The sequence below is a fragment of the Ricinus communis genome, chromosome 10, assembly GCF_019578655.1.
Source record: "Ricinus communis isolate WT05 ecotype wild-type chromosome 10, ASM1957865v1, whole genome shotgun sequence".
NCBI classification, from domain to species: Eukaryota; Viridiplantae; Streptophyta; class Magnoliopsida; order Malpighiales; family Euphorbiaceae; genus Ricinus; species Ricinus communis.
The window spans coordinates 4,369,283-4,381,644 of record NC_063265.1 but is presented as its reverse complement, the minus strand read 5'-3'; the positions used below and the strand labels follow the sequence as shown (position 1 = coordinate 4,381,644).

Genomic DNA, 12,362 nt, shown 5'->3' with positions numbered 1-12,362 from the left:
TTATACAAAATTTAGAAAATTATAAATTATAAAAATTACTCTAAGAACTATGCTAAAACGGAGTTTTAATTAGAAAATTAAAAAAATGAAGGAGTTTTTTTTTTGTAAAAGTATGGGAAATCTTTGACAAACTTTTATTTTTTATATATTTTTAGTATATTTTTTTGACTAATTTTTTTTTAAAAAAATAATTAAAAATTAACAATTAAATCCATAATAATAAAAATTTAAAATAATATTATTTCGATATATATTTTTAATATTTTTTTGGACGAAATTTTAAAAAGAAAATCTATTAATACACAAATAAACTTTTGGTATATTTTGAGTATATTTTTAATATTTTTTCTGATTAAAATTTAAAAAATATAAACACTGATTTCATAAAATATAAATTAAAAAATCCTTTAATACTTTTTAAGTATACTGTAGACTTTTTTTAATGAATTTTTATTAAAAAATTGTATAAAATATAATTATAATAAATTAATAGAGAAAATAATTTTATTATTTTAGAAAAAGTAGTACCAGAACTAGTTGATGACAGTTAACATTAATCAACACAGAAATATCTAAATCAGTTGAAATGTTGTCACTAGTGGAATTATATATAAATATATATATATTATAGACACTTGGCAAACTCAAAAGTACTTCGGAGTTCAAAGTACAAAAAGGATATTTATATATTATTTTTCTAAAAGAAGAAGAATTATTTGATTGACCGATTCTTGTCCATCTTGTCCATTATTAAATGGAATCATTAATATATACACACTATAATATCGAATATGTGACATTCATTTATATATTAGGATAACTATATTATTATTATTATTATTATTGTCAAGCAAATGTTTTCAAATTGAGATTTCAACTTAGAATTATTATATTTTCAATCCATTTGAGAGATTGTAAAATTTACTGGTCTGATCATACAAAACAATTACTTGAACCCTTTCTTTGGGACAGTTTTTAGAGTGGAAAGAAAATAAAGAAAAAAAAAAGTTCTATTTTGCTTTTATTATTTTCTTTTCTTATGTTTGGATAAAGAATGAAAAAAAATAAATATATTTTCCTTTGTTTGGAAAGTGAAATAAAAAAGGAAAGAAAATTATTATTTTATAAATTTACTACTATGCCTTTCATGTAATCAAATAATATAACACACTAATTAAGGAGATAACAAAATAAACAAATAAAATTTAAAATTTTCATTTTTTGAAAGGAATATTATTACATGAATATATATCAAATTGAATATGATTATTTAGAAAATAAAAATAGACTTTTTATAATTATAATATATTATTAAAACAATCTAGAAATAATAATATAAGAAATTAAACACCATATGAGATATAACGAAGTAGAGAGGGTAAAAGAGAAATAAAAGTTTATGATACCAGAAATAAAAATTGAGCAATCAAAAAAATTTAATTTTTTTTGGAGAGAAAAAAAATCATTTTAAAGAAACAATAAAGAAGAAATTACCTCTTTAAACTTTTAAATCTAGCTTAAAATAGATCCATCGGTAATTTTACTTTCTTATTAAAATTATAATAAAAAATTAACAGTAAAATAGATTTTTTTTTTCTCTAGCTGGTTAGTATAAAAAATAAAAAATAAAAAAGAAAAGAAAAGAGTAGAATAATAAATACACCATGAACAATTCGCTCTTATTATTTTCTCTTTATTTTAGAGAGAAAATAAGAAAAAATAATAATTTTTTTCTCTCTTTATTATTTTCCCCTCTTCCCAATAGGAAAAAGTGTAAATTCTCTCTTATTTTTCATCTTTATTTTTCCTCCCCTTATTTTCCCTCGTTCCAAACATTGGGTAAGATTCTATTTGAGGTTGTTTATTAGATCTGCTTTGTGTTTGTGCTTATATTATTTGCTGTAAGGTTTTGTCCATTTTGATAAATTTCAAAACTTTCTCTTGTTAGTTTATATTCTTTTCTTTTCAAAATAAAAGCTCTTTAATTCTTTATCCACCGCAAATCATAATTTATTTTATTAATTTCATTATTTTTAGTAAGTAACTATTAAATATATCATTCACTAATTAATATAGTTATCATCATATATAATTAGTTTTTCACATTTTATACTTTAAAATTGTTGGTTTCCATAAAAAGTTCATAAAAGTAATTTGGAGAAATACTAATAAAAATTGATAATATTATTAAAATTATTAACATTTCTTAATTTGTGTTTTTGTGTCTCCTATGTATGAAGGGGTTCATATACTGTGTGAGGGTTCTCCATTCCTGCTATGAATGAAATATTCATTTTTGATAGAAATAATTTATACAAATAACATTTTTACCTATTTTTATCATAAATAAATGTGAGAATTCATGTGATGCATAGCAAAAATAACATTTTCCTAATCTAAGAGATGAGATGAAATCATCATCTCTCCTTTATGTGTATTATTTAAAATAAGAATTGCTAAAACGCTATCATATTGCAATGTATAATTAACCAACATATATAATAAAGGAACAAATAAGAAAAAATACCCTATAATTTCACTGGTCTATAATTTTTTAGTATGGTTTTTTTAGATAAAAAGAGTGATTACACATTTTCATAAAAAATATCTCATTGTTACAAAGTCTCGATTTATAAAAATTTAATAGCAATACGTTCTGATCAGTCATCGTTATCGTATTTTCTGTATTTGATAATATAAGTTTGGAACTTAACAACTTCTAATTCTATTATTTGACCGTCAAATTGCGGTTTAAAAAATTATTGGTCCAATGAAATAAATTTAAAGATTAAACAATAAAATTTTAAGTTATTAAATTCTAAATTTATTTTATCAAATACAAAAAATATAATAATGATCAATTATGAGAGTGAAAATAACTAAATTCTAACTAATCAAATTTTTAGCAATAAAATACTATTTTTGTTATAATTTTTTACTACATATATATTTTTTTTATCTGAAAATATTATGACATACTAAAAATTAACAAATGTTTAAATTATAACATATTTTCTTTTTATACTTATTCCTATAATAAATACGTGTCGCCTGGCTACTTGATATATATTGCATTAGTCGCACCTCAAATTTATAGTAAATATATTTGAATTTTATTTCAAGTGCAATTGGATAGAGTGTGATACTTATTCAATTAAATTGAGATAATTGAATTATTTATTTATTTTTTTATTTTTCAAACAGAACCAATCTTAAATCGTTTAAAAGTAGTATTAATTTTTATAATAAGAGTAATTCCTTTCTTTTTTTTCCCTTTTACAGAATCCTCGACGTAGAAATTATATTGAAAACTCTTACCCTTTAAGCTTTAAGAGAACCAAATTTGACAAGAAGAAAACTAATTTAGTAAATAGGTGGTGCTATTGTTATATATTTTCAAAATAAAAATGACATTGATGAGCAGAGCAGTGATCAAATCACTAACTCCCTGATACAAATATTTTAAATGCACAAATGAATGGCAAAGGAAATTTCCAAGAATGTAACACAGAAAGGACCTTACCGTTTATTAATTGTCTAAGAAAAACTCTGTGTGGCCAAGACCATGTGCCCAGAAAAGTCCAGATAAATCTGCTCTGATCTGTTCCACATTATTACAATACAAGAGTTAGCATCTTTCTCTTCCTTTTTAATCTTTTGATCAATCCCATAGTCCTTTTATGAAATATTTTATACCAGGACAAAATACCATATAAATAAAAGGATAATTCTTTATTTAAAAAGTAGATTAAAATATTTAAAAAAAAAAAAAAGAAACAGAGGAGGGATCTTCATTTTTGATTACTTTCACATCCACTCTAGACTTGTTTATACGCAAACACTTAGAGAAAAGTAGTTTAAAAATTGGAAAAAAGGTTATAACGAAACCACTCTTTTTAGGTAAACAAGCAAAAGCATCTCTCTATAACTATTCTTTTTAGCTGTCTCTCGGTATTTTCTGCCCTTCTGTACAGCTGTGTGCTCCTCTTTTTATTATTTCTTCATTCATTGTTTTGTTTTGTTTTGCCACGTCACTTATTTTCCATTATTTAGATTTTTGCAACCATATATTATATTATTTGGACGGATGAATGGGAGATTTCTACAATAAAAAACGTGAAAGGAAAAACACATATTTTATCTCCTGTATTTTTATATTTTTTTGACAGCTACTTTCTGCAGTTTTATTTATAATATTAAATTTTTTTTGAAAAAGTAAATTAGTCCGCGTGATACACACTCCGTTAACGAGAATGAGAGTGATTTTTTTCAAAATTTTTATACCTTTATTCCTTGTATTTTTATTTTTTCACATTAAATTCTTATATTGCCTTTTTCTAATTTTTATTAACATATACATAATTTATTCTTAATATATCACTAATAGTTAAAAATAATATATGATTATTAAGATTATAGAAAAAAAAACATTTAAATGGACCTTCAACTTTCATAACATATATATAGTATATAAAAATACTAAGACTCAAAGTCAAAAGTTAAAGGTTCATGGGCAAACATTAAAAAGAGTTTAATACAGAAAATCTAATAATTCAATGGAGGGTGTGAAATACTAAGCTCCAATAAAAAAAAATCTAATATTGATAAAAAAGTAAGATATAGAAACTCAATATGGACAAATAATTTGTCAAAAATAATAAAAATGCAAGAGACTAATTACCCATTTCTCCAAATGTAATTTATGTTTTACTCCAATTGTCTCATTAATTTATAGCAAAAAAGATTATGGTTCGTCTATCTTAATTGAATCTAATAATATTGTTTCATTTGTGAGATTTCTTTTTGAAGAATTTTCACATCGCACTGTGATTTGAAAAGATTTTATTCGTTTACAGTAAAAAATTGTTTTACAATTTTTTCAAAGAAAATATTTATTGTTATTTTTCAATTTGTTTTACAGTTTCTTTTCTATGATTTTGTCAGAAAAAAATATAAAAAATATACCTACAAGATATTTAAATGATATTTTTTAAAAATTTGTATTATTGTAATTTCAGTTTTTATTTTATATATTCTTTTATTTTTTTCAGATTTGTCAGAAAAAAATATTAAAAATATATTTAAGAGATACCGAAAGAAAAATATATTAAAAATATATCTATAGGATACCAAAAGGATATTATTTTTAATTTTTATTTTAGATTTTTTTATTTTTCATAATTTCGTCAGAAAAATATTAAAAATATACATAAAAAATTACAAAAAGTTTATTTTATCTTAATTTGTATTATTATAAATTTATATTTTAGAGTTTCGTACTAAAAAAATATTAAATATATACCTATAAAATACTAATAAGATACTATGAAATTATCAAAATGATATATATTTATGGTTATTATTTTATTTCTTTACGTTTGATATTCGTGAATTGAATGATATTGTATTTTTTTTTATAGCAACTAGCGTGTTTTGTTGACATGAAGATATGTGTTTTAAAAAATATCATAATATATAAAAAAATATATTAAATACAATCTAAAATATATAAATATAATTAAAATAAAATTTAAAAATATATTCAACAATAATAAAAAAACTAAAAGGATATCAATAAAATATCAAAAGAATACAATAATGCAATTAAAAAAAAACTGTATAACTAATTTTTTTTGAAAAAAAAAGTAGAAAAAGGACTATAAAAATAAAATTTTCAATGTGTGTTCCCATATTTATATAAATGTCTTTTTTTTTTTTTTTTAATAAAAGACTCAATAGGCCGTAGGCTACACAACAAGAGATAGCCATCTCCTTACATCGGTCATAAAAGCAAAATCTAATTTAGTGAGAAGGTGATAAAAGCAAAATCTAATTTAGTGAGAAGGTGAAGATTTGAATTTAAGACCTTTATCTTTTAAGTACAATCGCTCTTATCACTTAAATCAGACCTGAAGAGTTTATTCGTAAGATTTGTAGCAGGTTCCTTAAATCATACGATAATCTTAATTAAATAAGTTAAATTAATGTACTATTCAAAGCAAAACAAATTAGTTCTCTTTGGGTATCTTTTTATTTAGTAACAAAATAAACATAATTTTTATATTTTCATAAATTCTTCTTGCTCGGTGAAAACATTACAGTTTCTTATTATAAGAAAAAATACATTTATCTTTTTCTTTTATAAATTAGCAAATTGTCTCTCTTATCTTATAAAAACTCACAATAAAGTAATAAATAAAAAATAAATCTACTCCTTATTTATATGGATGGGTGATACATTTTTATTTATACGATAGTTGATGATAAAAATAAAAGTATTTTTTAATGCTCAGAAATGAAAATGCTAGGTATTTATCCGGATTTTAAATATTAATTTATTGATAATATAGAATTAAAAATATTCATGGTAAGAATATTTATTTTTGTTAAAATATTGTTTTTATGTTAAGTTAATTTTCTAGGAACTACAAATTACATTAAAAGATTTTCCTTCTTTTTTTTTTTTTTTCATTTTATCTTGCTATTTCCATGTATCTTACTCTTCTTTTTCCTTTGCGTATTCAGCTAACTTTCAAGTTGTCATTTCGGATTAAAATTTATTAAACGTGGTTAAGTTGAAGTCAAATAAAACGATGTTAAGAAAATAATTTATTAATCGTTTAATAATAGCCATGGCAAAAGAGGCAATAATAATTGGTCATGAAGCTGGCCTATATAAACCCCTTGTATGCCACAATGCTTCCTCCCCCTCCTTCTCTCCCTCTTTCTTTTCCTTTCACCAGTTACTGTTCAACCTCTGCTCTTTCCCTTCTCTGTAACTCTTACACCTCTTTCTTTCTGCTTTTATTTCTCGTTCATTTGCACGAGAAATTTTTAATCAGCTGGTATGGTATTCATGTCCCTCTTGTGTTTTCTATAGACTTGCATTTTGTTTCTTTTTAAAGACAATTAGTTTTTATAACACTTTTGAGAGCTTTCAGCATCTGGGTTTTAATCATAATGGTCTTTTTTCTTTTTCTTTTGGTACTTTGAGATCTTTTAGCATCTGGGTTTTAATCATAACGGTCCTTTTTTTTTTTTCTTTTGGTATATGATGAAGTTTTGCTTAAATGCCACTTGAGAACCTGATCAAGTACAGGGATATATTTTGGCTTCTTTAATGGACCCTTTTCATTAAAAAATTTCTCTACTTTCTCCTTTTGGCTTCTTTAACAAAACCTTTTCAGTTCAACTAAAAAAAGTGTGATGTATTGTCGATATTTATTTCTTAAAAGCTATGGTTATAAAATTGTGACCATAGCTTTGAGCCCTTTTCTCTGTTTTAGACTTGAACTTTCTCATGATTATGAACAACTCTTTTTTACTTGTATTACTGTATTTAAAATGTAGAGTTTTAAATCCCATAAAGTTGTGTCCACTCATTTGTTGATACAATCTGTTGTAGTGGTTGTGGATTGTCCACTCATGAACTCACCAAGGCCTTATCTTAACTACTTGGGAATGGCTAGTGTTTTGTCCACTTTTCTAGTCATTTCCCTGCTTATTGTGCTAATTTGAATAGATTGGAAGCCTTATATTATTTTATCATAAACCATGAGCATTTACATTCTGAGAGTTAAACTGAACCTTCATCTTAGATAGTGTGGATTTAAGTTATCATTGAACTTGGCACTCATTCCTTTTGTTTGTACGCTCAAGGTTTCTTGATCAAAATGGAGTTCGACGATCGCTATCTCCAGGCACAAAGGCCTAAATATGATTGCCTTTTGTTTGGTAAGATGATCATCTCCAGGACATTTGATGAACTAAAGACAGACATTCCTAAAATTAGTTATTTAACTAAGAATTATTTTGAATTTTGCAGATCTAGATGATACTCTTTATCCGTTTAGTTCTGGAATTGCAGCAGCATGTGGCCAGAATATTAAAGGTATACAAGCAATGTTATTACTAATGGGTACCCTTTTCTCATATTATATTATAAATATACATACTAAACTGATGCATCTGTTTATTTTCTTATGTAGATTATATGGTTGAAAATCTTGGCATAGACAAGAGCAAAATTGCTGAATTGGGTAATCTGCTGTACAAGAACTATGGGACAACAATGGCTGGCCTAAGGGTATAGCATTTGATGATTTTTTTTAATTTCTCCTTCAAGACCTTTTCTTAAATTTCATTGGTTGTATTTTAATGGTTTTTTAAAAAAAAAAAATCTACCGCAGGCAATTGGGTATGACTTTGACTACGATGAGTACCACAATTATGTTCATGGGAGATTACCTTATGACAACTTAAAGCCAGATCCTGTTCTAAGGAGTCTTTTGCTCAGCTTGCCTATTAGAAAAGTTGTAAGTACTTCATCGCTAAGAGATGAATATGTAGTTAACGCAGTAAAATCCAGCTAACCCTTTTCTTATGCAACCTCTTTCTGCATGTATGTTGCAAAAAAATAAAATTAGATCTTCACAAATGCGGACAAAGTACATGCCCTGAAAGTTCTTGCCAAGCTTGGATTGGAGGATTGTTTTGAAGGGATTATTTGTTTTGAGACACTAAATCCTACCCATAAGAGCACAATTTCTGATGATGAGGACGACATAGAATTCATAGGATCAGTTCCTGCTGCTACTGCTACCACAACCAATGGCAGTAGCACAGCTGCTAGTAATGGTCCTCAAATTTTTGACATTATTGGACATTTTGCTCAACCGAACCCAAGCTCAATATTACCGAAGACTCCTATTATCTGCAAGCCATCAGAAACTGCCATTGAACGTGCTCTGGAAATAGCCAATATCAATCCTCAAAGAACTGTAAGTTCAAGACCTTTTTCAAGATCACAAAACTGGGTTTTTCTTATTTTTCTTATTTTTCCTCTCTTTTGGCACTAATAATTGATCTTGTGGCCTCTCTGCAGTTGTTCTTTGAGGATAGTGTCCGCAACATACAAGCTGGAAAGCGAGTTGGTCTGTATACCGTTCTGGTAAGCAAACAAAGCCGTGTTTGTATAGAACTGCTGATTAGAGCAATAAAATAAATAAATAAAAATAATTTTTTTTTTAATCTTTTGTTTGTTTGTTTGTTTGTTTGTTTGTTTGCAGGTGGGGACTTCTCAAAGAGTTAAAGGTGCAGATTATGCATTAGAAAGCATCCACAACTTAAGGGAAGCAGTGCCTGAACTTTGGGAGGCTGATATCAAGTCTGAAGTTAATTATCCAAGAAAGGTCTCAAGGGAGACACCTGTCACTGCTTAGAAAATCAAAACCAAGATATGATTTTAGGATCTGTCTGTCTTAGTTCCCATATCCACTTTACCTATAATCACAGATCCAAAATTAAATCTCGCAATACAATCCTTTCAAAAGAGCAGAGAATTGAGATGTAATCTGTCCAAAACAAAAATTTCCCAATTTTATGTTTCAAGCATATGATGTAAATGTTTCTTTCTAATCATTTATATATGTTTGAAAATTTTCAAAAAAAAAAAAAAGAAAAAGAAAAAGAAAAAGAAAAAGGGAAATAAAGACTTATCTTTTCTTTTTTTTTTTCTCTTTTTCTTTCTTATTCTCCTCAAATCTTTTATTTCTTTTTGTGGCTGTACTTCAATGTTACACGTGTCGGTTCCAGTTGCTTCCCCTCATTTATGGATCCCTTCTTCACTGGAGTCATAATCAATTTACAATCACGAATTGAGGTTTGGATTTGGAAGGATGTGATATATTATTTATATATAATATATAATAGAAATGACATCAATAAGATCCTTAATAAATAATAATTATGCATTATACTAGATCTAGTGGAAGATTTGTTGGCCGATTAATAACGAGATAATCACTTGTTTAATTAATGTAATTAGAGCTAAATTATTGATGCATGGGATTATTTTATGCTTACCAAGTAGATAGACAAGAACATTTTCAATTTTTAAAAGGGAATTTCAAAATCCTAATCTTATGTCATTGGCCTAACAGTCTAACATAATTGAGTGTCCTCTTATAATAATGTTGGATGATTAAATTTTGACATTTTTGCTTTTATGATTTCTTTTTTTTTTTTAATTCTTTTTATACAAAAAATCGACACATAATCACTCATATACCAAGCATTAAATTGAGACCAGACAATTCAGGCTGATAACAAAGCACTATAGTACATGATATTCTTTTACCTTTATTTATAAATTTGAATTATTAGGTGTGTTAATTTTTTAATATAGTAGTATAACATTCATTTCCATTAAAAAGGGTAGTGTTCAATTCTAGGATATACTCCATGTGAAATTTAAAATTATAACAAAAATAATGGAACAAGCTAAAATAGCAAAAAAGTTGGATATATACTTCATCCATTATCTACATAATTAGATTTACATGGGACTTAGATATAAAATTCAAATTTATAATTTAGCATCATCATAGAAAAGAAATATAATTAGATATCGAATTATTGATTTAATCAACTACTAGATTTATAATTGCTTAATCAATTGTTGGATATGCTTTGATACCATTATGATATGGAACTAAAAAATCATTTTTCAAAACTCTCATTAAGTTGTATAATGAGTAAGAAGACAACTTGTAAATAATAGAAATGAAGAAAGCAAATAAGTCTTAAAGAAAATTAGAATAAATTGTCACATTTGATACTTGTAAGAATAAATTGTAAAAATTAGAATAAATCATATGAAGGATAAAATCATGTCAGAATCTTCAAAAGAAAATTAACAAAAAAATGAATTGATAAATCAAATACAATGATCTTTAAAGATATAGTATCTGCCAACAAGTAAAACAATAGAATCATAAGAGATAGAATTCATTCTGATACAAGTAAAAAAGAAAAAAAAGTTATAAAATGAATGTAAGATACCAATGATGCAGATTAAGCTTAGTCCTTATTCATATAAAGATAAAACTCATCTCCAAGTTTATCGAATTTGTCCCTTAAAATCTCCAGATGAATAGTCCTTCTGTAAGCATTACTGGAATTAGATGAGCTGTCATTTAAACACGTTGTTCGGAATTTATCTATTGATCAAGAGTGATGCGGCCAGAGATTGAGATGTGACATAATACTAACAACTGAACAGAAGTAGGTGGATTTTGTAATGTTAAAAAAATGGCTCTATAAGAACATTGTCCACACACACACATACCCATCATGTTTCTCCCCAACAACTGCTGAATCCCGGCAAGAGGACTACTCAAAATTGTCATTCCTAATCCTTCTAGCATTGAACTCGAAAGATCCAAAAAAACCATATCAGGAAAAAAAAAAAAACAAGAAAGGGAGAAGTACATACCAAAAACAAAAAAGAAAAGGAGATACCATATTGAACTCATGGAACTGGAAATAGAACCAAACAAATTCAAGCTGGCAAGCAACACAGCAGAATATCATTGACAATTCTGATAAAGGATGGTACATAGAAGCTGGAAAGTATAGTAGCTACCTAACAATATCAGAGTTGGCATAAATAAATAATGTTAGGTGCTTACACAGAATTTGACAATTAAGTAGCACTCACTGCTGATCAAACCCCATGATTTGTTTTTATTTGGATTCATCCGATGCTTAACAGACTCTAATCTAAAGAACAGAAGTAGTTATTCCTTTTACTCAGCTTACGAGTGATCCTGATAACATGTTTTAATAATAATACACTTTTGTCCAAACGTTAGATATATCTCACCAACCCCACGCATCACTCCAATTGCTCCTAAAATGACTCTTCATGCATGGTTGTACCTTCTTGAATGATTGCTATCCTTTATTGGTTTAACATATAGCTGGAATACAAATATCTATCAACCAATCATGGATTATATCAGTCAAATATCTGATATATATATATATATATATATATATATAAATAGCTTCTTGTCCATTCATATAATATCTATGCATGATTTTAGTTTCCAAAATTGATAAATAATTGGTGTGGAATGAGTAAAATAAATTTAAAAACCGTAATAACTTGGATTAAATTTGATGAGGAGATTACATCGTACACCTTCTTTTTTATATCATTTATTTTTATACGTTGGCTTATGAAGAAGTTTATATTTTTGCTAAATCTTTCTTTTTTTCTTATGCTTTTTGTATCTTAAATCTTTCTTTTTGCTCTTCAACTCATCGCGATTTTCATGGGATTTATACCATGTTCATCATGTTCTTTTCTTACTTTGGTCTCCATCCCTGATAAGTGTAATTACTCATTTTTCTGGTCTTTTATAGGTTTTGATAAAGTGTTTGGTTTTGGGATTTGTACTCTCTTCATCCCAATTTTTTCTTGTGTTTGATCTCCATCATTACTGGTGAATATAATTACCCATTCTTTTATTTTGTTTTTATAGATTTTGATTAAATGCTAATAAATTTGATTGCTT

General features: G+C 26.2%; 1 protein-coding gene across 1 annotated transcript; it reads left to right on the top strand.

Moving 5' to 3' along the window:
• Positions 1-6,691: 6,691 nt before the first annotated feature.
• Positions 6,692-9,511, top strand: LOC8260245. Its single transcript, XM_048370197.1, has 8 exons — positions 6,692-6,845; positions 7,660-7,734; positions 7,826-7,891; positions 7,989-8,086; positions 8,190-8,315; positions 8,427-8,780; positions 8,885-8,950; positions 9,069-9,511. Exons 2-8 carry the CDS (start codon positions 7,674-7,676, stop codon positions 9,219-9,221), a joined length of 924 nt encoding a protein of 307 aa, XP_048226154.1. The 5' UTR covers positions 6,692-6,845; positions 7,660-7,673; the 3' UTR covers positions 9,222-9,511.
• The last annotated feature ends 2,851 nt before the right edge of the window (positions 9,512-12,362 follow it).

What these genes read in the sequence shown, in the direction of transcription:
- LOC8260245 (XM_048370197.1), top strand. Translation starts at nt 7,674, where the DNA reads ATGGAGTTCGACGATCGCTATCTCCAGGCACAAAGGCCTAAATATGAT. An exon ending in CAACAATGGCTGGCCTAAGG is followed by an intron (nt 8,087 to 8,189) that starts GTATAGCATTTG and finishes AATCTACCGCAG; the next exon opens with GCAATTGGGTATGACTTTGA. An exon ending in GCTTGCCTATTAGAAAAGTT is followed by an intron (nt 8,316 to 8,426) that starts GTAAGTACTTCA and finishes AAATAAAATTAG; the next exon opens with ATCTTCACAAATGCGGACAA.